This window comes from Spodoptera frugiperda, chromosome 11, assembly GCF_023101765.2.
Source record: "Spodoptera frugiperda isolate SF20-4 chromosome 11, AGI-APGP_CSIRO_Sfru_2.0, whole genome shotgun sequence".
Taxonomy (NCBI): Eukaryota; Metazoa; Arthropoda; class Insecta; order Lepidoptera; family Noctuidae; genus Spodoptera; species Spodoptera frugiperda.
In genome coordinates this window covers 7,526,079-7,553,718 of record NC_064222.1, presented here as the reverse complement: position 1 = coordinate 7,553,718, position 27,640 = coordinate 7,526,079, and the positions used below count along the sequence as shown (strand labels likewise).

The window sequence follows — 27,640 nt, the reverse complement described above, 5'->3', positions numbered from 1 at the left end:
AACGTAATTGAAATGAAAAAAAGATTTCAGCCTGTGGAAGAAAAAGCCCTGTCGAGATCATTAAAAAACGCTATATATAACCGAATTACACGTGGGCGAAGCCGCGGGCGGAAAGCTAGTGTGTTAATATAAAAACAGGGCTCATCCATACACCGACATGAGAATCCGACAACCATTGCTCAAAATTCGCGTTCGCGCCACTATCACGCATGAGCCAATCAATCAATTAGTTAATGGAAATATTAATTAGGAAATTAATTTAAATATTATTTAGAACACCTCGTTTCTTGACCCCAAGGTAGAAAATCATCATCATGGGGCCCTGGATGCAGTTTCGAACAGTGTACCCTGATTCCTTCAGCCGTTTTAACGAGAAAAAGTAACAAACATAGGTACAAGCTTTGGTATTATAATATTAATAGGATATTAGGATTCTAGACCTACACCAACATTGATACAGTTCAAATTCCATAAAATCCTACGTAACGGAAATATAATCTCTATTATCAGGTCCATCTATAAGTAATTGTTTTGCTAATCCCTTGAATGAAAGCGTCCAATTATCGAACTTTTATCTCTACAACGGAGCGGCCATTGAACTAAAACCTACTATACATAAATAACAGCAAAAAAGTCGTCAATCGTCATACGGTACACGACTGTCGCGGAATAAAGACGTGAATTCTGTGTGTTAGAAAAAAATAGTGATATTAAAAATGAAGTTAGCGCCGTTCGATTTTATGAATGAAAATTATCACGCGGGACATTTGTGTTTGCATGTGTTCAAAAGTCGACCCGAAGCTGTGTGCCAGGTGTGTTTGCATTTAAATTTAGAATCTCTATCACTACATAGTATAAAAAAGTCGGTTTCTCTGTCCCTATGTCCCTTTGTATGCTTAAATCTTTAAAACTACGCAACGGATTTTGTTGCGGTTTTTTTAATAGATAGAGTGATTCAAGAGGAAGGTTTTATATGTATAATACATGCATAATATATCACCCATGTGAAGTTGGGACGGGTTGCTAGTTAAAAATAAACTGCGTGTTTATCTATGTTGCGTACGAGTCGAATGTGTGTTTCGTAATTCAAATATTTGGATGTCAATGTTGTTTTGTTTTGAGATAACAAATTATGTTCTTTAAAACTTTCCGTGAATTTTAAACCGCTTAACGGAATTATTAAAAAAAAAATCAAAATTAATTATTATTTGAACGGAATTTGATAGAATTATTAATTGAACGGACTTTGTTAGAATTTTCAGAAAAGTGTTGTGTTACGTTTAGGAACAGATTTTATGGTATAAGTATTCATCAACTTCAAAAAAGTAAGCTGAAGTAACTAAGCTTTTTAAACGTAGTTTATTGGTTAACATAACTTTGTTCATAGTTCGTGACGTTTTTTATCGTTTTTGTGTAATATTATGTAACTACGTTATTTGGTTTTTTCCTGTGTGGTTTAGGCTGTAACGAATTCTAAAGAATTTGGCATGATCGAACAAAAACTCTGATCATTCTCGTTAAATAATATTGTCTAGATATTATTATATTTTCCTCCTAAACGAGTTTCACTGAGTACTTACTAATTAAGTATTGATTAATTGGTTACGTCTTTTTTATAGAATAAGCCGGTAAACGAGCAGACGAATCACTTGATAGTAAGCAATCGCCGCCGCCCATGGACACTCGAAAGGCTTTACAAATGCGTTGCCTTTTGGGGGTTACGAATCTAAGGGTTGTTGGGGAATTGGAAAGTTTGGGATGGCGGGTAATTGTGCCATCAGTAACCTCACTCACACAACGAAACGCAAGCGTTGTTTCACGTCGGTTTTCTGTGAGGCCGTGGTATCACTCCGGTCGAGCCGGCCCATTCGTGCCGAAGCATGGCTCTCACACACTTGAACACTCACACACACGTCACGAACACGTCTTGCACATAAATAGTCCTACATAAACCGGATTTAATGCCATTGGACTATATTAAAACGACAGAAATATTTATTAATTTATATCTATGAGTAAAACTGAGACAGTTTTTATTGTACCAGATAACAATTATTAGGCAATGCAACCATCAGGTGATAAAAACAGATTAAATATACAATCTACTATGATATTTTTAGTTGTAATAATGCACTTAATAACGAGTATTTTAGATAAAGTGCATACAACGTTAATATCTTGAGTGTATGTATGTACCTAAATGATATGTAAGTGTCACTATCATCACTACATAGTATAAAACAAAGTCGCTTTTTCTGTCATGTGTGTTGTATGTCCCTATGAACGCTTAAATCTTTAAAACTACGCAACGGATTTTGATGCGGTTTTTTTTAATAGATAGAGTAACTCATGAGGAAGGTTTTTATGTATAATATCATCCATTAAATAGTGGACAAATACTGTTATTTTTGAGGTTTCTAATGTGATGTCGCAAATAATTACATTTTTTCCGCTTACATTGCAAACGCAGGCTGAATCCTACGAGATTTATCAAAATAATGTACTAAGTATTGTACACAATGAAAAGGTCTACAGAAAACTCCGCGATGGTATATGTCTATCTCTTATAGATATCCCACAATAACATTTGTTGTCATTTACTTTTTACGATAAATAATAATTGCTAATTTTCGCAGCGATTTTAACCAATACAGCATTAATCCTTATCCAATTAAATACCTTAAATACATTGTTGATTTAATATAGATCTATTTGGCCTTTTACAGCATCTGATTTAAATCAATATTTTTGAAGATGTATAGATTTAAAAATTGCGGAACGTAGCGTTTACGGCGACGCGGCGCGGCGGCAGCGTGCCTATAAAAAACGCGTGCGGGCTACGGGCAGTAAATGAATAAATCAAATCTACTGGATTGATTTTATCATTTTTTCAGTGAGTTACATATTTTAAACCCGTGCAAAGCCGGAGCGGGTCGCTAGTATTTTATATTATAACTTTCGTGAGACATACTAAATTAATAATTATGTTATCGGCTTACTCACGTAACTGTTTGACGAGGAACTCGACTAGTTTCAAGCCAGTAGCAGCGCGACAATCGCCGCGTCGTGTGTCGCGGAATGCTGCTCATGAATATAAGCCTCTAGCATGGCTTGAAACTAGTCGAGGTCCTTGTCAAACAGTTACGTGAGAAAGGCGATAACATAACAATTAATATGTAGGTATATTGTTGAGTTTGTATATATTTATTTATTTATTTCGGAGTACACATCCCGTCTAAATATTTCTTTTGCAATAATATATGTCCACCCAAAGGTTGTCTGGTAGAAATCACTATCAGTGATAAGACCGCTTTGTGTCCATTATTTTGTACCATACTATAAATAATAACATAGTGTCTAGCAATTATCTAGATATATGTATATAGCTGAAGAGTTTGTTTGTTCGCTTGAACGCGCTAATCTCCAGAACTACTGTTCCGATTTGAATAAATCTCTTTGAGGCTATAAAACATACAAACAACTAATGAAACAAAGGCTATAAAACAACGCTAAGATCAATAAAGTCAATGTCAAAATTATTTATTTAAAATAGACCCGAAAGACACTTTTGAACGTCAAGACAAATATCACAATATAAAAAAAAAAACAAAATGTCTGTCTAGCGGTCAGACCTCTAGTGAATATATTTGCTCGTTTCAAAGTGTAGATTCCTATGGAGAAGAACGAGTAAGAAACTCCGTAGGGTGAGGTGAGAGTATCAGACTCTTACTGACTAAAAACCACCTTGGTCCTACTCCTCCTTTGAATCATTCTGAAAATTAGTATCAATTTAGTAATAAACTATGTACAACTTAGGAAACGTTTCAATTGGACTCTTCCTCCGCAGTCAGTTATATTTATAGGTAATTGCTCACAAGCGTTGCGTGTATCTAACTGCACATCCCATCTGTTGCATTGTCAATACCGTCATACTAAATACTATAATACATAAATATTTACGAAAATCTTCCCAATCCCCGATTCCCGTACAACAACCCTTAAATTCGTAATCCCCAAAAAGCCGGTAACCCCCTTGTAACGCCTCTGGTGTTTTAAGTGTCCATGGGCGGCGGCGATTGCTTACCACCCGGCGATCCATCTGCTCGTGTTTCATAAAAAAAATCCTTGTTTAAAGTAAATTCTTAGTGCAATGTTCGTGTCTTTTAGCCATTATTTGTACTGTTATGTCAGACTCTTACTGACTAAAAATCGCCCCGTTCTTACTACTGCTTTTCGAGCTGGAGCCCCGGTAAACCCGCTAGGTAGTCCGCAGCTAGGATTCTAGACCTACACCAACATTCATAGAGTTCAAATTCCATTAAATTATACGTAATGGAAATAGTCTCTACTATCAGTCCATTACTAACTTCCGCCCGCGAATTCGTCCGTGGAAAATTAAAAAAATTAGGGTTGTACTACCCCTAACATTAAGGGGGTGAAAAATAGATGTTGGCCGATTCCCATAGATAACGGATAAGCACAAAAAATTTAATCAAAATCGGTGCAGCCGTTTCGGAGGAGTATGGAAACGAAAACTGTGACACGAGAATTTTATATATTGGATTGTCAGCCAGAGCCCCAAAATAAAGATATTAACATTAATCAGAAGATTATTGTGTGATTATTGTCCAGTCCATAAACAATATCACTTAAATATCACACGTATTTGATACCAAGGTTGATAAGTCGATACCCTTTGGAAAATCTCCAGTACACACAAACGACTGATAAGAGAACTTAAAGTGATTCATTAATAAATGTATTGATGCTGTCCTTCAGAGTGGAAAATGGAAATACACGAAGCAATCAATTGTACAATTGTGCCAGTTATCGACGCGACGTCCGGAAGCCATAAAGTCATTCAATTCATTCACCCAGTTCCCACTTACTAGTAAACAATAGTAATAGTACCGTAGTACTAGAGTATTACCTACAGTACCTAGGTACCTGCATAGGAACCTTCCTTTGTATACTTAAGCCGGTAAACGAGCCGATGAATCACCTGATGATAAGCAATCACCGCCGCCTATGGACATTGAAACATCAGAGGCGTTACAAGTGCTTTCCCGGCCTTTTGGGGTTTAGGTTTTCTTTATTTGTTTTTTTATGAAACACGCTTGTAAACAAGCAGACGCATCACCTGATGGTAAGCAATCGCCGCCACTCATGGACACATGAAACACCCGAGCCACAAGTGCGTTACTGGCCTTCTAGGGCTTAGGAATTTAAGGGTTATTTATTGGGGAATCGGGAATTGGGAAGATTGGGGAGATTGGCAATTGAGCCTCCGGTAACCTTATTCACACAACGAAATGCTATGCAAGCGTTGTTTCATGTTGGTTTTCTGTGAAGCCGTGGTATCACTCCGGTCGAGCCGCTCCATTCGTGCCGAAGCATGGCTCTCCCACACTTAAACCTACATACATACATAATATGCCTTTTAAATTATTGTTTAGCATTCTGCTGATTAGGTTCGTTCGGTTCACCAATTTTAACACACAACTTTTTTCTGAGCAACCATGGTCAGTATTCGCATTTAAAAAATATTCCCTTCTCTGTTCTACAGATAGACGCAGCCACAGGAGAGAGTGAGACAAATGCATCAGTACTAGCACGCTCGGTACAATTAGCACGATGCTTCAGAAAACTAGGAGTGAAGCCCGGAGATGTCCTCGCTTTGGGAGGAAGGAATCATTTAGATCTGCACATACCATACTACTCAGCCCTGATGACGGGCATGCCGATTGCTGGAGTAGACCCTATGTTTAAGTACAGTGAGTATTAAATTGCTTGTGGGCTGATACTGTAGATCTTAAGGTCTGTTTAGAATGATCAGTTGATTTCTGGAGTTTTACGTCCAAATGGTTTGCCTTAATAGATATTTGAGTACTAAGCTTTCTTTCAATTCTTTGTTTAGCCTAAAATTTGTTTAACAATCTTCTTATAGCAAACTATATCCTTAGTTATCTACAACTACTAGTTTGCACAGTTTACGCGGTGGCTGGACACCTGGCTGCCGTGTTACGTTTTGCGAGTGCGAATCCCGCACGGTGCACGCCGCTCTTTGTGTGATCCACAGATTGTTGTTCCGGGTCTGGGTATCATGTGTATGTTGTATGTTTATGAACGAACCCACGACACAAGAGAAAATTGAAGAGTGGGGCGTTTTTTAAAATAAAAATATAACTATGAAGTTACCTATACCTTCCTACGATGGCAGTAATCGTTTGAGATACGAACTCCGTAAACAAAGTTATAAAAGATTAATCCCATCGTGATCATAGTCTAATCAATCATCATTTCAAACTTCAAGTCTTAACGCTACATAGACAAAAAACCATAAATGTTCATCAGCCATTAGTTTCAATCCAACACAAAAACGATGCGCTATTTATAGAAGTTCGCTCAAAGTGATCAAACTACCGTCGGCAGGTAATTCGCAGTGGATCAAAGTCCAATGTCAACGATATATACACTCAAGTACATCTGTACTTTACGTACTATAATTTAAGGAAAATACATCTTAAGGTTAATTTGAGTAGACGTGACGAAACATGTGATTAGTTAACATAGGTACAATGGTGGTCGCATGCGCCTGACCAGTACTAAGTTAATGTTTTCTTGCACCTGATAAGACTCGCTCCATGACCTCGAATTGGCGAATGAAGCAGGGTGGTGGGTGCTACTGTCACTAGTGGAGGTACAACATGCACACTGACTAAGAGTTTACACGTGTTGCATCACTAAGCTGCGACGTTATCGCTTTTCTATCGTGTTATGGCTTAATGTTTTTGTTGGGTTCAAGCAGTATTTTTTTAAAGTGATCAGGCGGATCCGTCCTCCACTGTACCTACATGTACCTGCTTATTACACGTATAATATAGTGCAGGCAATTATAGGAAAAAATACGGTTTATTTGTATACCATTTATCTATGGCTACTGGTCTGATTTTCATGGTATTGAACTTAAATGAATGATTGGTTTTGCTGCGCCAATTCTATTCATCGTTCCGCGGCGACACGAATCTGTTCATATATGGTATTCGATTTGTTGGATTGTTTATCTACGGTTTTTAGAAAACTCCTTGACTCTTCTTACCATATTGGAAAAAACATTATCCCATTAGATATACGTACTATTTTTTTTATTAAACAAAAAGAACTAATTGACCGGCTGCCGTGCATCATTTACCGGATGCGATTCCCGCACAGAACAACTTTTTGTGTAATCCACAAATTGTTGTTTTGTGTTTGGGCTTGATATGTATGTGAACTTATATGTTTGTAAACGTTCCCATGACACAGTAGAAAATCCAAGTATGGGACAACGTTTAAAAAAATGTCTATTGCTACATCAGAAACAAGTCTACTCTTCGTACTGGTTTCAAAATTGGCGAAAATCTAACAATATTTTGTTACAAATCGACCTCAAGATCCCTTGATCGACAGACGGCCTTTTTTATTAAATTTTATACTAGTTTAGACTCTTAACGCTTGTTTCAACACCTTCATAAAGTGCCCGATAAACTTATGTGACAGATTAGTCCATACAAATTACGTTGTTAATTCAAAGTTATCTGATACACAGCGGCTATCCAGAAGTCCTTATAATCTAATCGATAATTCGTAAAATACACTAGAGTTCCAATCATGAAGCGTTAAAACAGCAGTACAAGTATTTTTTTATTCACAGCGGAACTGAAGACATTCCTCAAGATAGCGAAGCCAAGAATAGCATTCTGTCAGAAGGAGCTATTGGAGACACACGAGAGGGTTGTCGAGGAGTTGGAGCTAAACACAGAGATCATCTGTTTTGATGAGGGAAGGCGGTCCCTGGCCAGCTTCATCGAGAAATATGATGATAAGGATGATCACGAGGAATTTCTGTAAGGAATCTTCTTTGTAACTTGTTTATTAGTTATTTGCTTATGATAATTCATTTATGTTACAGCTAATGATAAAGTTTATGGGTATTTTTTATGGTATAGGTACGAGCAGACGGATCACCTGATGGTAAGCAATCGCTGCCGTCCATGGACACTTGAAACACCAGAGGCGTTATAAGTGCGTTGTCGGCCTTTTGGTGGTTAGGAATTTAAGGGATGTTGGGGAATCGGAGATTGGGAAAATTGGGAAGGGTGGTAATTGGGCCTCCGGTAACCTCTCTCACACAACGAAACACAACGCAAGCGTTGTTTCACGTCGGTTTTCGGTGAGACCGTGGTATCACTCCGGTTGAGCCGGCCCATTCGTGCTGAAGCAAGGCTCTCCCACACTTAACAAACACTAAACACATGATTTTATTTTTGTTCTCGTCATTCTTTCATGCTTTTATATCATTTCATTTGAATCTCTCTCGCTTTCAGACCAACAGTATTTGACAGAAACAAAGTATACATGTGGCTGATCAGCACCGGAGGTACGTCAGGAGTCATCAAACTAGCTGCCTTCACTCACACCGTGTTCTTGAAGAAATTGGAACTGCTGGGCAAACTATTCTCAACTTCCTCACAGCACTTTACTGAGTAAGTATTTTTTTTATGAAATAGGGCCAAACGAGCAGACGCGTCACCTGATGGTAAGCGACCAGCGCCGCCCATGGACACCCGCAACACCAGAGAAGTATGATTCCTCGTCACGCCTTTTTATCCCCGAAGATGTAGACAGAGGTGCATATTACGGCACACGGCACGTAATGCCACTGTACAATGTACACCCACATTTCACCATTTGTGTTATAAGTCCCATGTAGGTGGGGAGTGAGCCTATTGCCATATGTTGAGCACAATTCTAGACCGGAGCTACGGACTACCAACCGGCTTTACTGGGGTTCCGGCTCGAAAAGTAGGAGTAGGAGAACGGGGTGGTTTTTAGTCAGCAAAAGTCTAACACTCCCTATCGTCCCACTCAAGACGGGAGAAGTCATTTAATGACTATCTCCCCCTATATAAAAAGCTTCCGTGCTACTACTGAGAAATTTTCGAACAGTCGAAAAAAGGTCAGCAATATCTTGCCAGACCTGGGAACCGGACCCGAGACTCGTCTGTCGCACTTGTACTCTCCAACAAGGCAGTCAAAGTAAACAATTTAATTTCCCTTCCCTCATTTAGACGCAAAGGCGAGAACAAGATGGGTTTGAACCTGTCGCCAGTGCAGTGGGTGTCGGGCATGTTCAACGCGATCTCCATGCCGATGCTGCAGCAGATCAAGCTGCAGACCTCGAACCCACCCACCACGGACCATATTATTGATATGATCAATAAGTATAAGGTTGGTATTGCAATTCAAATTGATTTCATTATATTTAATTTTACTACCACCATAATACTTACGCGTGGTTTTACCCGCTCTGCTCGGGTCATTTTGATCGTGGTGATGTTTTATAGGTAGCCTATCCAGTACAAAAAGATTTTTTCAAATCGGACCAGTAATTCCGGAGATGAATGTGAATGAACTTTAATTTTATTATAACTTTCGTGAGACCTACTAAATTAATTATTATGTTATCGGCTTACTCATGTAACTGTTTGACGAGGAACACGACTAGTTTCAAGCCATGTTAGAGGCTCATATTCATGAGTAGCATTCCGCGACACTGAATATGATGCTGTTCATGAATATGAGTCTCCGCAATTTGGTGAATGAACTTGTGCAAGTTAGGAAACTTGTGCAAGTTTTGACACACACACGTTCCGGTATACTTGCACAAGCCTTCAGTTCCACCTCTTCGTATGTAGCCACCATTACATAAGTAGGTAATGTACGTATAAGCTGGTCACGACATTATGTTTTGTTTTTTTTTTTATCTGTTCAGTATATACTCACTTGTACGCTGCACACGTAAATGTCCAAACGACTGTAATAAGCATTTATATGACAAATGAGGTCGATGCCTTGCCATATAATATCCTTTGAATCACAAAGTAAACATCGAAAACATTTTTTTTTCAACTTTTTTTATATTTTAAGCCGGTAAACGCGTGGAACAGATCATAGTCCAGTCATTTGGTAGATAAAAAGGGGGTTACCTGGAATGTTTTCCGGGAGTGTTGAAAATTGGTGAATTTATAGATTTGGGTATGCTCTTTTCGAATTTCAACTTTGCCACCTCGTACAACCGCCGCTCGCGCCGCCATATTGAAAAAATGGCGCCTAAAAACGGTTTTTTATTAATATCTCCGTTCCGACGCATTTTACGAAAAAATATTTATCTACAAAATTAAACTAGAAAAAATTTCCTACAATTTATGTGTTGATAACTTTTTCATAAAATCAATAGTTTTTGGCGTACGAGCGCCGCAAAGTATTATTAGTCCAGTCAAATTAGGATTTCACCTCGGAATTTGAGATACCCAGCTGTAATTTTGTCAATACTTGTATATTGACTGCCTGAAACTTGTCTCAAAACCTACATGTGGTAGGGTGTAAGCAACTATTAAATTTTAAGGTCCAAAGGTCCCAAAAAACGTTTTTGTGCGCTTTTTTGGAAATATCTCATTTCCTATGGGTTTTTGGTATTTGCATTTAATACCAATATTGTAGAATATAAAATTCTCTACAACTTTTGCCTAAACTTTTTTTTTATACGGTGCACCGTTTCCGAGATAGAGGGGGGAGAGCGCGCGGTCACTGCACCTCTTCAAAAAATTTTTTTTCGTCTAACCTATCCGTGATGGTTGTCTATGGATAGGCCATTAAAAATACATCATGGTTCCTAAAACCATTTTTCGTCAAAATCAATTGTTTGTAAGATAGACACTTCCAAAGTGGAAAAATGAGGTCTATCGAATGTGTCCTGCCCTGTAACTTTTAAAATAAGTGAGTAAGAAAACTAAAAAAAATATATGCTGTAGATTTTAATGGAAACTTTCAAAGAAAATTGGTTTGAACGAGATATCATAATTAGTTTTTAAGAATTGATACATTTAAAAAAAAACACATTGTTTGTACATGTGGTGGTGCAGATGAATAATACTTTGCGGCGCTCGTACGCCAAAAACTATTGATTTTATGAAAAAGTTATCAATACATAAATTGTAGGAAATTTTTTCTAGTTTAATTTTGTAGATAAATATTTTTTCGTAAAATGCGTCGGAACAGAGATATTAATAAAAAACCGTTTACAAACAATGTGTGTTGTACAAACAGGTTAGTTTCGGTAGGTTCCTGTTTCTGATGTTATATGTGTTATGTTATATGTTCCACCGTGTCCTCCGGGCGGTCTTCGCAGTGATGACACCCGGGCGTTTCCTCCCGCCCAATCAAAAACAGGATCCTACCGAAATTCCTGTGTCCGGTAAGCACCTGCGTCAGGCGGTATGTGAGGACGCCATTTCGCGTCTCTAGCCACTCCTCAAACAGGGGACTTACCTCTGCAATGACAGCGAGCCCAGCCCTCGGTTGCGACAGTCGTTGCTACACAACACACATTTTTTGTACACGTGGTGGTGCAGATAAATAATACTTTGCGGCGCTCGTACGCCAAAAACTATTGATTTTATGAAAAAGTTATCAATACATAAATTGTAGGAATTTTTTTCTAGTTTCATTTTGTAGATAAATATTTTTTCGTAAAATGCGTCGGAACGGAGATATTAATAAAAAACCGTTTTTAGGCGCCATTTTTTCAATATGGCGGCGCGAGCGGCGGTTGTACGAGGTGGCAAAGTTGAAATTCGAAAAGAGCATACCCAAATCTATAAATTCACCAATTTTCAAAACTCCCGGAAAACTTTCCAGGTAAAACTACCAAATGACTGGACTATCATCTGATGGTAAGGAATCGCCGTCGCCTATGGACACCTGAAACATCAGAAGTGCTTTTGGAGTTAGGGATCTAAAAACCTCTGAGTTTGTTTCAGCATTTCTTCTCAGAGTAGTCGGATAGGAAATGCCGGCCTCATCTAGTTATTTCAAAGATTGACGTGTAAAAGTGTTATCTTATAACCATCTTGCAACAATAAATATCAGTTATCATTGAATTTAAGGATTCTTGGGAAATAGGGGTTTGGGAAGACTCGCTGCGACGACATTCGCTCTGAGTAGGCCTAATTAATTTAGTATGTCTCACGAAAGTTATAATATAAATAAAATTGTGTTTAATTTTCCAGCCAGTATCAGCGATGATGAGTCCCATCATAGCAACAGCTATAATGAAGAGTGAGAAGAAATGTGACTTCTCCAGCTTCAATCAACTTGTGTTGTCCGGAGGGAAAGTACATAAGGACGTCCATATTGAAATTAGGGTAAGTTATACATTAGCAATATTTGATTGTCGGTCACTAAAGGTAAGCGTCCACAGGCCCGCATCGTACGCATCCCACGCAACAGATTTTAGTTTGTCTTGTATAGAAACTCATACAACTGCGTCCACTGATCCGCATCGTACGTACCGCTCGTCGGCAATGCCTACATGCGATGCGTGACGTCATACGGAATACCGATGCCAAAAATTCAAATGAAATGCAATCCGATTGCTAATACTCGCGTCGGCAATTTGAATGCTGCGGAGTAGTAGTGCAGTAGTAGTACAGTAGACGCAGTCCGAAAATTTTATCCGTTTAATGCGATCCGTCCGATGAGTACGATACGGGCCTGTGAACGCTTACCTTTAATGTACATAAATAAAATGATTCCGTTGTTGATAACTGAGCTAAAATTAACAGCACCGACGAAATTATTTCAAACTCAAAGATACCGTTCTCTATTTGACTGCACGGTTGACGCGGTGGCTGGGCAACCAGCTGTCAAGTTACGTGAAGCGGGTTCTATTCTGGCACGAAGCAACTCTTTGCACAAATAGTTTTTTTCGGGTTTGGGGTCATGTGTAGGTATGTGAACTTGTATGTTTGTAAACAGCACCCACGACACAGGAGAGAATACTAGTGTAGGGCAACGTATGCGCAGTACGCAGGGACTAATATGTCTATGTAGGGCAAACAACATTCTTATACTGGTACTTTCTCTACTAGATCTAACATGCTTTATAAAACTTTCAGAAACGAGTTAGACCGGGAGTCCCAGTAATGGAGATGTACGGTCAGACTGAGAACTTGGGACCCATACTCATGGCCTGCCCAAATGGACCACTGGGTAATTGTGGGAAATCGGGTCCATTAATGCCTGAAGTTAAGGTATGTTTTTTATTGAAATGTTTTTAATATCTTCAGTGATACTATAAAACCACATAAAAATAGTAGAAAGAATAAAATTCTTAAAAGTCATTGTTGGAGAAATCAACCCCTGATGCAAAAAATATGGTGTTTCAATTTTTACCTAACTGAGACTGAGACCCACTGAGACACTGCTATGTATAAACCAATTTAGTATGTTTTGTAATAATCAGATCATCAAATTTAAAGACTAACTACAAGGCAGATATGCATATCACCCATTTTCATTCACTTGTTTTTTTGAGAGGAGAAAATCATCAACCGATTTCTCCCGCTTAGGGTGAGGCGAGATGGAGTGTCAAACTTTAACTAGGACTAAAGACCACCCCGTTCCTACTCCTAGCCCCTAGCTACCCGTTGCCAACGTCTGCAGATCCCACTTACGGTAGCCGGAGATCGTCACGCGATCCTCTACGCCCGAAATGTCTCCCGCGACGGCTGGGGAATTGGAAATTGTTATTCACCTATTTCTTTTATAACATTGCAGTTAATAGACCCAGAAACTGGTAAAGAGATAACAGAACCGAACGTGCCAGGAGAAATGTGCACCAAGAACGTCAGCATGTCGGTAAGTTCTATAAATCAGCCTTTTTTTTAATGGGACAAGCCCGCCACTACCTCCCATACCGCTGCAACTCCTGTAAGCCAGGATCTACAGTACACTGAAGTCCGGCGTGTCCCAGGGACATGAATGACTGTCTTGGATCCCACAACGAAATTAATCAGAAGATATTATTAGAGATGTTAAAGAAAACGATAGTTTCCACTTGTGCACATTACGGCACCTAATGCCGCTATACAATGTACACCCACTTTTCACTACCTATTTGTGTTATAAGTCCCATGTAACTCATAATTTAATTTGCGTATATAAAGTTATACACAACTTAATGTTATGTGCCTCAGAATCAGTATTCACGTCTTCTACTTATAAAAAAATTGCTTGTTTAAGGAAAACTAGTGAAACAAACTTTGTTATCTATTTCAAGAGTAGGTGCCAATAAGGAAGGAAACTATAATTGTTTGTTTGTTCAGATTAAATATTAAACGAACGTTTAGCCAGATTTATTTAAGGAAGTTTCCTCAAATCTATTTTAAAATAAGTATTATGTCTTTATTTATTAAGACTTTAAATAAGGAAGTAGGTATATATTGTGACTATGAAGTCTAGAGTTAGATAGGAACAAAGTTCTTGAATCATAATTCTTAATATTGGATTGGAGCTGGGCGCTTACTCTTAAAACGAGAAGGTTTGAGCATTAATCACCACGCTTGCTCAATGCGGGTTGGCGATTTCAAACTAATAACTCGAAATTATAAGCCTAGTTCCCTAACAATGTTTTCTTTCACCGTTTGTCAGTGGTGTCTAAATAATCTTAGAAAGTACATATAACTCGGAAAAGTCATATTGGTACTTGCCGTTGGTAGGTTTCGGAACCGCACTCTCATGCATGAGAAGCGGGTTTCTTCTCTGGGTCTATTTTTTACCGAGTTAATACATCTGCAAGTGAACATTTCAGCCAAAATATTCCGTAGCCAATAAAGTTCGCTCCAAAAAACAGAGTAATGACACACTGCGTGCCGTGTCGGCGTCCATCTTAATCTTCCGGGATACTAAGACTTTTGTTTTTTTTTTTTAACGAGTATTAAAGAGTATTAAATATTTTCCAGGAATACTACAACAACCCAGAAGAGACGGCGAACTCCTTCACAGAAGATGGCTGGTATAGGACTGGAGACATTCTGTATAGAGACGAGGAAGGACACTACTTCTTTGTGGAACGACTGAAGATGCTCATCAAGTATAGAATGTATCATGTAAGTTATGACTTGTAGAATAACGATATTGAGACATAATCACTACATAGTATAAAACAAAATCGCTTTCTTTGTCCCTATGTCCCTTTGTATGCTTAAATCTTTAAAACTACGAAACGACTAAATAGTATACTATCGGCTTACCCACGTTACTCTCTCTGCCTCGTGTGTCGCGGAATGCTACACACGAATATGAGCCTCTAGCATTGCTTGAAACTAGTCGAGTTCCTCGTCTTTCAAACAGTTACACGAGTAAGCCGATAACATAATAATTAATTTTATATGTCTCACCTTTCAATTTGTTTGACTACATTTCTTTGCTTAACCTACTTGCCCACTTATCATACTGGCGCATGGCGTAGCAATAGTTATCTTTATGAATATTATGCATTATATCTTGTGGTTATAAAAGGTATTAAGAAGTTATAAAATGATAAAGCTTTTTTTTGTAATAAGCCGATAAACGAGAAGACGGATCACTTTATGGCAAAGTAGGAATGTACTTAAGCTATGTGGACTGGTTAAATCTGAGCACCTTATTTTAACACTCATTTTTATACCATGACGGTGGCAAGTGCAGTTACACGGCGCACCTGATCGTAAGTGATTACCGTGGCTAGAAAATTAAGAATTGTCGGGGAATCAGGGTTGGGAAGATTGGGAAGGGAGATAATTAGGCCTCCGGTAACCTCACTCACACAACGAAACACAACGCAAGCGTTGTTTCACGTCGGTTTTCTGTGAGGCCGTAGTATCAGCCGGTCAAGCCGGCCCATCATTTGTGCCGAAGCTTGGCTCTCCCGCACATATTAGATAGGTAGCTTTTTAAGATATTCCTCTGGAACCTAGGTTGAAAGTATTCATCTGAGCACCTCATTTTAACCTTTTTAAAAACCATCATACTTGTTCTCTTTTCCAGATAGTTCCCCCAGAAATAGAGGCAGTAATTCGCGAGCACCCTGGAGTGCAGGAAGTCAGTGTGACCAGCATCCCTAACGAGGACGATGGGGAACATGTCGTAGCCTGCGTGATGAGGAAGCCAGGGTCCAACATTACTGCAGACGAGATCAAGGAGCTCGTTGCTGGTATGTGGTTTATTCTTCTTGTTAATCTTACTTAATTTTTGACCAAATACACCTTTATTTATGAAATAAGCCGATAAATGTGCTGACGGATCACCTGGTGGTAAGCAATTGGCGCCAACAGACACTCGAAACACCAGAGGCATTACAATGCAAGAGTCTTGCTGGCCTTTTAGGTGTTAGGAATTTGACGATTGTTGGGTATTCCGGTTGGGGAGATTGGATTATTTGGGCCTCCGCTAAATTCACTCGCACGACGAAACACAAGCGTTGTTTTACGTCGTTTTTTTGTGAGACGAGTTATGTTATGAGACCCATATATATATGTGATAAACACCTTTGGAAAAATCTTCCAGGTAATGTTACAAATCCTTAATCAGATAATTTCTTTTCCTTTTTAGATAAACTATCGGACTCCCAAAGACTGCGAGGCGGTGTGATCTTCATGGACCAGCTCCCCATGACCTCTTCAGGGAAGATTGCAAGAGGGAAGCTGAGGACTTTAGTCCAGACACTACCCAGAGAATAGGACATTCCTACCTACAAATAGTTTAAATCTTGTTACATATAGATAAGGTGATCTATAAAGTGTTCTACAATTATCTGCCACGGCTTTAATGGGAGGTAGTGTTGTGTTTAAAGATTACAAAAGTAAATATAAATTATTGAGTGAATTTTTCTTTTCGTACAAAAATATCAACTTTTGAGTTTTATATGAAAGCGCTATCTCTTACTGTCTCTGTCACACCGTATAGCAATTTTATTCATTGAAGAAAGCGTCGCATCGTGCGTATTTGCAAACTACGTTATGCAGAGTAGTATCAATGTTTAACTTCTTTATGTTCTCAAATTGAATTAACTGGTCCGGGGTACGAAATTTCTTCACTATTGTAATCTTCAAACATAACACTACTAGAGCGAGATCCCAGAGCTGTCAGACATATCTTATTTTTACAAGCATTTAACCTTCGGCTTACAGTAGTCTTGTATAACACCTTATATAAGAGATCACCTTGTGCCATGAGATCGCCCATTCTATTTATATAGGTAAATCTGTCCTTTTATGTTTATACACATATGTCTATGTTATTTAGTGAATAATAAATAAATTAATTTAGTAAATTCTGTTCCTTGTCTTGTCTTTTGTCCATCCTATGTATATTACACATTAAATTAATTATACATTATGTTTTACGGCTTACATGTACCTATAACTGTATGACGATATAACTCGACTATATAGTTTCTAGCAAATCCGGTGATATGTGCAGCGCTCGCCACATCGATCGTTTGGCTGCTCGTGACTAAGAGCCCCCAGCGTTGTTTGAAACTAGTTGAGTTTAATAAATTTTAACATGAATTGTGAAAACTGGGTGTTTGTAGGTACGCACCCGAAAGATCTTAATTCTATCGAAATATTGTATATATATTATAAAGCTGAAGAATTTGTTTGTTTGTTTGAACGCGCTAATCTCCGGAACTACTGGTCCAATTTGAATAATTCTTTTTGTGTTGGATAGTCCACTTATTGAAGAAGGCTTATAGGTTATAAAACATGATGCTATGACAAATAGGAGCCGAGCAGAGCGGGTGAAACCGCGCGGAAGTAGCTAGTATTGTATACCTACATCACAGTATTGAATTATAATATTAAAGATAAATAAATAAATTTGACTGTACAGTTAGTGCGGTGGCTGGGCGAGATTCCCGCACGGAGCAACTCATTGTGTGATCCACAAATTGTTGTTTCGGGTCTGGGTGTCATGTGTATGTGAACTTGTATGTTTGTAAACGCACCCACGACACAGTAGAAAATCCTAGTGTAGGGCAACGTTTTAAAAAAATAAATGTTATATACTGAATATGTTATTAGATAGGTAATTATTTTGTTAATTACGACAATAAACGATTTCAATGTGAAATTGAGTTTGTTTTATTCTAATATTATGTATTAGGTACTAATGTGTAGGTATTGTGGGTCACGTCCATTTAGATTTCTTTCTTTGAATTAGGTACCATAAATACCTTTGAATTAAATGCAGTTGTGAAGAGTCACAGATGTAGATGTAAAGCGATAAGATCAGTCAATTTGAAGTTTACCTTTTAAGTATTTAAATAGTAGCTAGATAACTGCTGCCTAAATTGCACCTTTAGACCTTAAAGATTATAGCTTTTTTTGAGGGGGGAAAATCATCCAATGACTTCTCCCGCCCTGGGCGAGGCGAGAGGGAGTGTCAGACTCTTACTGACTAAAAACCACCCCGTTCCTACTCCTGCTGGTCGAGCCGGAGCCCCGGTAAACCCGCTAGGTAGTCCGCAGCTCCGGATCAGGCATCAGCCCTACTGGGCCCCACCTGTGGTAAAGATTATAGCTAGCTCGTTAAATAAAACATCAATTTAAAAAGGTCGAGAAAGATCCATTTAACAATAGATCTACTAGCTCAGTATAGCCAATAAACGAATCATGTCAAAAATTTAAATAAAGATTCTAAATAGACCAAAACTAGTTTTCACAATATTGCCTAATAATTTTCAAGGTTATATGTATTACACTAGCTAATACATCCGGCTTCGCTCGCGTTGGTTACGGACTTTGTGTCTAATAAAAGTAGCCTAAGTTACTCCTTAGTGCATTAGCTACCTGCCAATAAAAGTTCCGTCAAAATCGGTCTAGCCATTTCAGAGATTAGTTAGAACAAACAGACAGACAAAGATGGTAAAATGATAATTTAGGTGTACGTATGTATCGTATGCATATTCATATGCATGTAGCTAAAAGCGGTAATTTCATTCTTAAAAATATACATAGACACTCCTATATAATATTTGAGAAAAAAATAAAAACAATTTCTGTTAAGTAATTATTCAACGCGGGCAACAGCTAGTAATAAATAAATTCAATACTCGTATTTCAACCTATTTTTAGCTTTTCCGAGATAGAAATCCGCCCCTAAGATGACTCCACCGAGGATGCTTTTCCACCAGAGATGTGCTATGCTACGTTGCTGTGTTTGCGTTTGGCTTCCACCAATCATATTCTTTGGTATAGCATAGCACTGGTGGAAACGGACTCAGGTATGGATGTCTTCTCTCTTATCGATACATCGCATACTCGAGATGCGCATCTTCCTCGCACAGCTACATAGCTTAGTATCGGTCACATAGTTACACAGCTTAGCTATTACATCTCTATTACATCTTCGTAGCATAAGTAGCTTGCATTGCACATCTCTTGTAGAAAAGCACCCCAATCCTAGTATGTCTGTTCATATGTGTATCACTGTTCATATGGAGCCCTATTTTTAACCATCGTCTGGTATGGACGTCTTCTGGCTGAAGAATTGATGATAATGTCCACCCACGAGGTGGACAAACAATCAGCTCGAAAACAGCTCGTCGACCGATAGCTCTAAATAAAAAAAATCATGAGTAGCAAAATAACATCTAATCAGTAGCAACGTGATGGGACGCGGAATGCTGCTCATGAATATGAGCCTCTAGCATGACTTGAAACTAGTCGAGTTTCTCGTCAAATAATTTGGTACGTGAGTAATCTGAACAACAAAATAATAAATTTAGTATGTCTCACGAAAGTTATGTATGCTATACTCAGAGTCCGTTAATGGTTACTTAAATCGTTACTTAGTAAAACTTAAAAAAAGTTCACTCTCATAATGTATCAATTTTGCATAAAAGGCAAATCATTAAACATTGATAAATTAAAACCTACAAAGGTACTAGATAAACTGGTTTAGTATAAAAAAAACATTAGTTACGTTACTGTAAGTATCTATTACTATGTATTAAGGAAAATGTATTAGTTTATATATATAATTAAAAATAAACCCGCCATACGAGTTCAAAATATCAACTATTGCATTGAAATTAAACCGGATTCTTTATAAAATTATGAGTGGCATATACGTCGAGTAGCTTCTAAAGAAAATACGTTTTAATACATAAGAGTTCTTCGTTGATAAAAGTCATAATAACAGTGAAGTTTCTAGTGTTTTGCGCGTGAAAATGGCGAATAACGGTGATAATAAACATCTTGGACATTTGTTTTTTGAACATATGAAGACCCGGCCCAATGCTGTATGCCAGGTTAGAGTTGGTTTAGTTTAAAAACAAGTGTTTATGTAACGATTTTGAGTTTTATTTTGTGTGGAGTAAGACTTAATTTATCTAGGAGTGATGTAATAAGCGCATATTTATTTATTGGTGGAGTATGATCAATGGTAGCTATGATTATATTCTATAGACTTGCTTTGAGAATGATTTCGAGAAAGTGTGGGAGAGCCATGCTTCGGCACGAATGGGCCGGCTCGACCGGAGTGATACCACGGCCTCACAGAAAGCCGACGTGAAACAACGCTTGCGTTGTGTTTTGTTGTGTGAGTGAGGTTACCGGAGACTCAATTACCCGTCTTCACTTCACCAACAACCTTTAAATTCCTTACCGCAAAACGCCGACAACGCACTTGTATCGCTTCTGGTGTTTCGGGTGTCCATGGGCGGCGGCAATTGCTTACCATCAGGATCAGCCGGTAAACGAGCAGACGGATCACCGTCCCTATATACCATAAAAAAAGATACAAATCAAAGCGCAACATAGTTAATGGATTCATTAGCAAAGATCTTGTCTTGACTACAAGTCTCATATTTTAGGTATCATCTGTCAAATATTTTCTTAACTGATTTCATATGTGCTTATAAAGAACAAACTAACCAATTTTGACCTTCAGATCACGATGCTTAGCGGAATAAAATGCAAAAATGTTTTTTGTGGTTTCCTTAATATTATATCATTCATGTATCAAAGTTCACCATATTTTCATTAATGGCAAAAGGCTCAACCCCACATAACTGTGAGGGATAAAGCTGAAAGTATGATAAATACTCTTGAGCCGTGCTTTGAAATAGATGTCGAGTAAGTGTGGGAGAGCCATGCTTCGGCACGAATGGGCCGGCTCGACCGGAGTGATACCACGGCCTCATAGAAAACCGACGTGAAACAACGCTTGCGTTGTGTTTTGTCCCCGTTCATCAATTCTGGGGTCGATCTTTTCATTCACCTTTATTATGAAACGATATCAATCCAAAATCTCTGGTATGGAGTTCCGTCATAACTTAATTAAAATTAATTTCAAGCATTTAGGAACCGTTAAACATCTCTTTTATCTTTTTCTCCAGATCGACGCAGCCACAGGAAAATACGAGAGTAACGCCTCAGTACTGTACCGGTCTATGCGCCTGGCACAATGTCTCCGTCAGTTCGGAGCGAAGCCAGGAGATGTGCTAGCCTTGCACGGGAAGAACCACCTTGACATTCACATACCATACTACGCTGCTCTGCTGAACGGCATGCCCATCGTCGGCGTTGATCCTATGTTTAAGTTTGGTAAGTAATATGTTCAAATTATGTGTAACGGCAGACTGTCCCGTGTCTATCAGCATTCCTACTCTTGGCGGTGAAAGAGGCTTTGACAGTAACGGCTTTATGATAAACCTAAACCTTTTTTTATGATATAAGCCGGTAAAGGAGCAGACGGATCACCTGATGGTAAGCAATCGCCGCAGCTCGAAACAACAGAGGCGTTACAAGTGAGTTGGGCCATTTGAGACTTTAGAATTTAGAATTAAGGGTGTTGGGGAATCGAGGACTGGGAAAAAAAGCGCTGAATGCGGTCTCGTTTCGATTACTTTAAACGTAAAGCAAACTCGCAATAAGGGTACAGAATTTCACCATCCATTCTGCTTTGTAAAATATCCATCATATTCTTCTGTCAATGATTTCAGAGGAAATCAAGAAGTTATTCAAGCTGACCAAACCGAAGGTAGCGTTCTGCCAGTGTGAGCACTTCATAGACGCTGTCACGGAACTGGGGCTGGACACGAAGGTCGTGACTTTCTCAGAAGGAAAGCATTCCATACAGAACTTCATCAGGGAGTACGATGATGGAGATAATTTAGAGACATTCCGGTAAGAATTATGATGCTGCTTCTATTTGGTGAAGAGTTTTACACTTTCTTCTTTATTCCTTCTTAAAATAGGGTTGAAAGTAGATTGATTAAAGAAGTTTAACGATTTAGTTTTGTTAGTTAGTGTTACTTAGTGTATAACAGAAATGATGAGTATGTCAATCCGAAACTTAAAAACCAAAAAAAAACGGAAATGATTTGACATGTTCTTAAAATAAATGCCATAAAATTTGACATTTCACGGACCAAAACTATTAGGAGCTCAGAAATTAAGTAACATTGCGCATGCGACCTTTAGACCGAAACAATTATAAGGCTCCAAGGTGACGTAATGTTGAATACCAATACCTGAATGACTCAGTTATCTTATTTTTGTAGGTAAATATACATATGTACCTATTCATAATAATAGTTACGAATCTTCAAATAATTCTAGCCGTTTAAAGACTGATGCTTGATCCGGAGCTGCGGAATACCTAACGGGTTTACCAGGGCTCCGGCTCGAAAAGCAGGATTAGGAATGGGGTCGTTTTTGGTCAGCAAGAGTCTGACACTCCTTCTCGCCTCGCCCAAGACGAGAAAAATCATTTGATGATTTTCCCCCCCTTAAAAAAGCCGTATAAAGACAGCAACGCAGAAGAATTTAGCTATTAACTTATTCCCGTATTCTTCCCGCAGTGTTTGTATGAACTGATTAAAGCACTGCATATTTCATAGAGATCGGGCATCAGCAAACCTGAACCATAGGTTTTTTATGGCACAGACCGTTAAATGAGCATACAGATCACCTGATGGTAAGAAATTGCACCCGCACCACTTGACTCTCGCCTCGCCCAAGGCGGGAAAAGTCATTGGATGATCCCCCCCCCCCGCTAGAAATAAAAGATAGGAGTTAGGAGTTTCAGAGTAGGTTAGAATTCGAGGATTTGAGGATAGGAGATTTGGGGTTTTTGTGAATTAGGGTTTATGTGTTTAGTCCACCACAGGGGCCTTAGTCTGCTATTACAATTGTGTCAGAATGGTCGATCATTGAGCAGTGCAAGAGGGACGGAGTTATGTAGGTTGTATAGCTCCGTCCCTCTCGCACTGCTCAAAGATCGACCATTCTGACACAATTGTAATAGCAGACTAAGGCCCCAGGTGGATTGTCAGGTGTTGCTGATGAAATGGACTTTCTTTTTACTTTACCAGGCCAGCAGAATTCGACTTAGACAAGATCTACCTTTGGCTCATCAGTACTGGTGGAACAAGTGGAGTGCTGAAGATAGCTGCCTTTAAGCACAGACCCTGGATGACCAGGCTGAAGGAGCTGAGGAAATATATTCAAATAGAAGAGTAAGTTGAGTGGACATAGCACAGCTTTGTTTACAATGTAACTTGCAAAAAGTGATACATTCGAATCATTCTCTCTTGGCTATCTAGCTCTTCAAAATATGAAAGAAAAGTTCTGTTTCGTTTGTCAAAGAGAAGAGTTAGTTTTTTCATTCTTCTTTTTAATTTTCGGTTACAAAATGAATGGAACCTGATAGTATTTTTTGCGTTGTTAACTTTTAAGTTTTAACTTTTAATGGCTACTCTGAGACATTTAATACCTATGTGCCAGTTTTGCCACCACGAGGTAGATCTATCTTAAACCTTGATTCTATGATCTACATACATACATACATATCGTCACGCCTTTAATCCCCGAAGAGGTAGGCAGAGGTGCACATTATGACACGTAAGTAATGCCACTTTTCACAATAATTTATGTTATAAGTCCCATGTAATAGGTGGTGAGCCTATTGCCATATACCGGACACATTTCCAGACTCCGTGCTACTACTGAGAAATTTTCGAAAAACCGAAAACACCCCAGCAATACTTTGCTCGACCCGGGAATCGAACCCGAGACCCCTTGTTCGGTAGTCGCACTTGCGACCACTCGACCAACGAGGCAGTCTATGATCTATGATCTTAAATCACAAATTCGTTTATCTTCTTAAACAGCAGCCCAAGAAACACGCCAGCCCTATTTTTGTCTCCAGTACAGTGGATAGGTGGTTTCTACAATGCGATAGCCATGCCACTGTTCAATCTGTGCAAGATTCAAACATCTCTGCAACCCACTACGGACCACATCGTCGATATTATTAAGGAGTATCGAGTAAGTTATCTAAAAACTAAACATTCATTAATTATTATGTCTATATATAGTTTCTCATAAAACAGTTATGTAAGTAAGTCGATAACATAACAATTAATTTAGTATGTCTCACGACAGTTATAATAAAAATTTAGTTCCTTTCAGAACATCTGTGATCCCTTTGGACAATGGTCTCCTAAAATTAATGACTTAATCTTGCTGGAAAGTAAAATAATATTATAACCATGAGGCCAATACAAAGAGGGTCATAACTAGATTTCCCTTTAACATAATGCGTGACACTTTACGGGAAGCGTAAAACTACAAAATTTTATTCGCCTTCTCGAAAGTTATTTGTAATCATGATTACAATCATGTGTTTCCTAATCCTTTACTAATTACCAGTATATAACATTCAAAATTTACTTTTTTGCAGCCAATCAGCGCACTGTTCGGTCCATCAATGCTGGATTCTCTATTAAAACACGAAAAGATCTGCGACTTTACTTCATTTAATCTAGTCATGGTGACAGGAGGGAAGGTGCATAAGGAACTCCTTCATGAGCTGAGGGTAAGAACCTCCATATTAATATCCAGATACTAGTGTATGAAGTAGACATTGTATTTTAAACAGTATACTTATACAATACGAGTTTGCTTTACCTTTAAATAAATCGAAATAAAAGCGCGTTCGGCGTCTGATTGGCCGGCTCGAATAAGAGCGCCGAACGCGCTTTCATTACACGTGGAATAAACTCGTACTAAGCACTACTTCGGCGCTTTGATTGGCTACTCCAAGATGCTAAACGCTGATTGATCACGTAAATCTAAAAAAAACTAGACCCTCTGACCTTTGCGAGCTTTTAACTCATATGATAATGGTAAAGAAAAAAACCGCAAAGGATCGAGCAAAAAGGTGACTTGTTCTTGTCAGGTCTTGTTAGGTCACTGATCCTAGTAAAACAGAAAAAAGAACATCAATAATTCTGAGGAATAATTCAATGATTCGTTTATTTTATTTCGATTTCAGAAGAGAATACGTCCTGATGCAATAGCCGTTGAAATGTATGGGCAAACTGAAACTATGGGCCAAGTATTCTCGCTAGAACCAGATGGCCCATTGGGAAGCTGCGGAAAGGCCACCGACGTTCATCAAGTTAAGGTACATTAAATTTCTTTCTAAGTTTCTTCTCTTTACTATAATTATCCAGACCTTTCCATTAATATCGTGACCTGGAGGGATATATGCAACTTCATGAAGTTTTTGTAAATCTGTTCACAGCTAATGGATCCAGATACAGAGATAGAAATCACAAAGCCAAAAGTTAGTGGAGAGTTGTGGCTGAAAGGGCCTATGTTTACGGTAAGTTGCTGTTTTCTTATTTTCGATAATTCGAACTTCTCTTCTCTGCAATTTGAAGTTATCACGAGGTTCTCAGGAAACCTCTTTATATTTCGAAATAACTCAATACACATGGTCTAAGACCTCAGTTTCAACTATAGCTGTTATCGGTCTGATAAGTGGTAAATAGAGGACCGTAAACATTTTCCACCGTAGAGTTAAATAAAAAAAGGCGATACGGAGCTGCGGACTGACTAACGGGTTACTTAGTCTGACATTTCCTCTTGCCTCGCCCAAGGCGGTAGAAGTCATTGGAAGAAAAAAAAATTGTGTTTAGGAACCTACCAGCTCAGAAGAATTAAATTACATTAGACTACATAGAGTGATTATTAAATATAGGGCAATGTTTTTTTCAAATTAATTATTACAGGAATACTACAACGACCCACGAGAGACGGCAGCGGTGTTCACAGAAGATGGCTGGTTCAAAACAGGAGACCTATTGTACAAGGACAAGAATGGCTACTTCTACTTCGTCGAACGACTTGGAATGTTAATTAAGTACAGGAATTATCATGTGAGTACGCAGGAACTCCCTTATATCCCAAATCATCTATGCCGTGGATATTGAATCAAACCAGAATCTCATAAATAGATATTCTTTACCATTTTAAGTGTGGGAGAGCCATGCTTCGGCACGAATAGGCCGGCTCGACCGGAGTGATACCACGGTCTCACATAAAACTGACGTAAAAGAACGCTTGCGTTGTGATTCGTTGTGTGAGTGAGGTTACCAAAGGCCCAAATACCCCAATCCCGAATTCCCCAATCCATGAGCGGCGACGATTGCTTACCATCAGGTGATCCGTCTACTCGTTTACCGGCTACTACCATAAAAAAATCTTAAAACTCATCGGCATCGGTTGGTCCATTCGCGCCGGCCAATCTGACCGCCGAAAGTACTAAGGGTACGGATGTTGCGGAAACAAACCCTAGATTGGGGCCATGTTTAATAAAAAAGTTAGATACTTAAAGTCTTTCTTCAACCTAACTTTCTGTTACGCAGGTAGCACCGCTAGAAATAGTAGAAGTCATCCGCCAGCACCCTGGAGTGAAGGACGTCAGTGTGACCAGTGTCTCCAACGTCTTTGATGGAGAGCATCCAGTCGCCTGCGTGGTGCGGAGACCAGGTTACAAAGTTACTGCGCATGAGATTAAGGAGCTCGTTGCTGGTGAGGCCCTTAAAAAGTCACCATCACAATCATATCACCATCACCATAATTCAAAGGCTTGTGGCCTTTTAAAGTTAGACTATGGGTCTTTTCTAATTAAGAGGGGATTTAAATCTGAATGCTTTGCAAACCAAAAGTTCAGATTTATTTTCTCGCCTCCCTTGGCTCTTCTAAGTTGTGACATATACTGGAGAAGCAAGGGTAGTGACCAATACATATATTCTATTCTCTTTACAAACTTTGCTTCAACCGGAAATCAAAATCGAGGCTCCTTGATTGAAGACTCGAGTTACGAGCCAGTAGTCATTATAAAATGATTTTATTTAGCTTGACCTGTTTGTTTGTTTGGATCAAATTTAGTAATTAGCATTTAACCCCCTTCCTGACGTCCGATTGATCTGAAATTTGGTACACTCATAAGTAATATTATTTTTTAATAGATTTTTTTACGTTAAAACAAATGAGTTCTTATTTTAAAACCTCTTTTCCACAGATAAACTGTCATATAGCAAGCGTTTGCGAGGTGGAGTCATATTCATGGAGAAAATACCTCGCACGTCTGCAGGAAAAGTGGCGCGAGCGAAACTGAAACATATAGCCGCTGTAGCTTATAGAGAATAAAATATGTTTTAATTTTTAGTGCCCTAAAAATAAATAATATTAAAAGTTATTAAATTTATTTTCTTTCATTATTTTTATATCCATTTTAAATCCTTCAGGGTTAATGTTTTAATTAAACGGTGATGTCATACACGACAAAAAGATTGCCAAAATAATTTGAGTGCCATATGTAATTAATATTATCATGTAACAAGATTACAATAAAGAAGATAAATAAAAATACACCTCCGTTTCAATTTCATTTCATTAAAAAAAGTAAACGTCAA

General features: G+C 38.6%; 2 protein-coding genes across 3 annotated transcripts; both read left to right on the top strand.

Moving 5' to 3' along the window:
• The first annotated feature begins 631 nt into the window (after positions 1-631).
• LOC118281719 (luciferin 4-monooxygenase) lies at positions 632-16,989 on the top strand. The gene is made up of 11 exons (XM_050696863.1): positions 632-812; positions 5,567-5,774; positions 7,694-7,886; positions 8,367-8,525; positions 9,111-9,270; positions 12,111-12,245; positions 12,999-13,133; positions 13,660-13,740; positions 14,844-14,990; positions 15,910-16,075; positions 16,474-16,989. The coding sequence occupies exons 1-11, from the start codon at positions 717-719 to the stop codon at positions 16,599-16,601; spliced, it is 1,608 nt and encodes a 535-aa protein (XP_050552820.1). The 5' UTR covers positions 632-716; the 3' UTR covers positions 16,602-16,989.
• Positions 16,990-19,962: 2,973 nt separating this feature from the next.
• LOC118281710 (luciferin 4-monooxygenase) lies at positions 19,963-27,432 on the top strand. 2 transcript variants are annotated; one of them, XM_050696865.1, is made up of 11 exons: positions 19,963-20,176; positions 21,266-21,473; positions 21,872-22,055; positions 23,246-23,389; positions 24,047-24,200; positions 24,616-24,750; positions 25,210-25,341; positions 25,462-25,542; positions 25,952-26,098; positions 26,588-26,753; positions 27,247-27,432. In XM_050696865.1, the coding sequence occupies exons 1-11, from the start codon at positions 20,096-20,098 to the stop codon at positions 27,372-27,374; spliced, it is 1,560 nt and encodes a 519-aa protein (XP_050552822.1). In that variant the 5' UTR covers positions 19,963-20,095; the 3' UTR covers positions 27,375-27,432. The 2 variants fall into 2 exon arrangements, with proteins under 2 accessions (XP_050552822.1, XP_050552821.1); XM_050696864.1 differs by having other exon boundaries at positions 19,965-20,176; positions 24,044-24,200.
• The last annotated feature ends 208 nt before the right edge of the window (positions 27,433-27,640 follow it).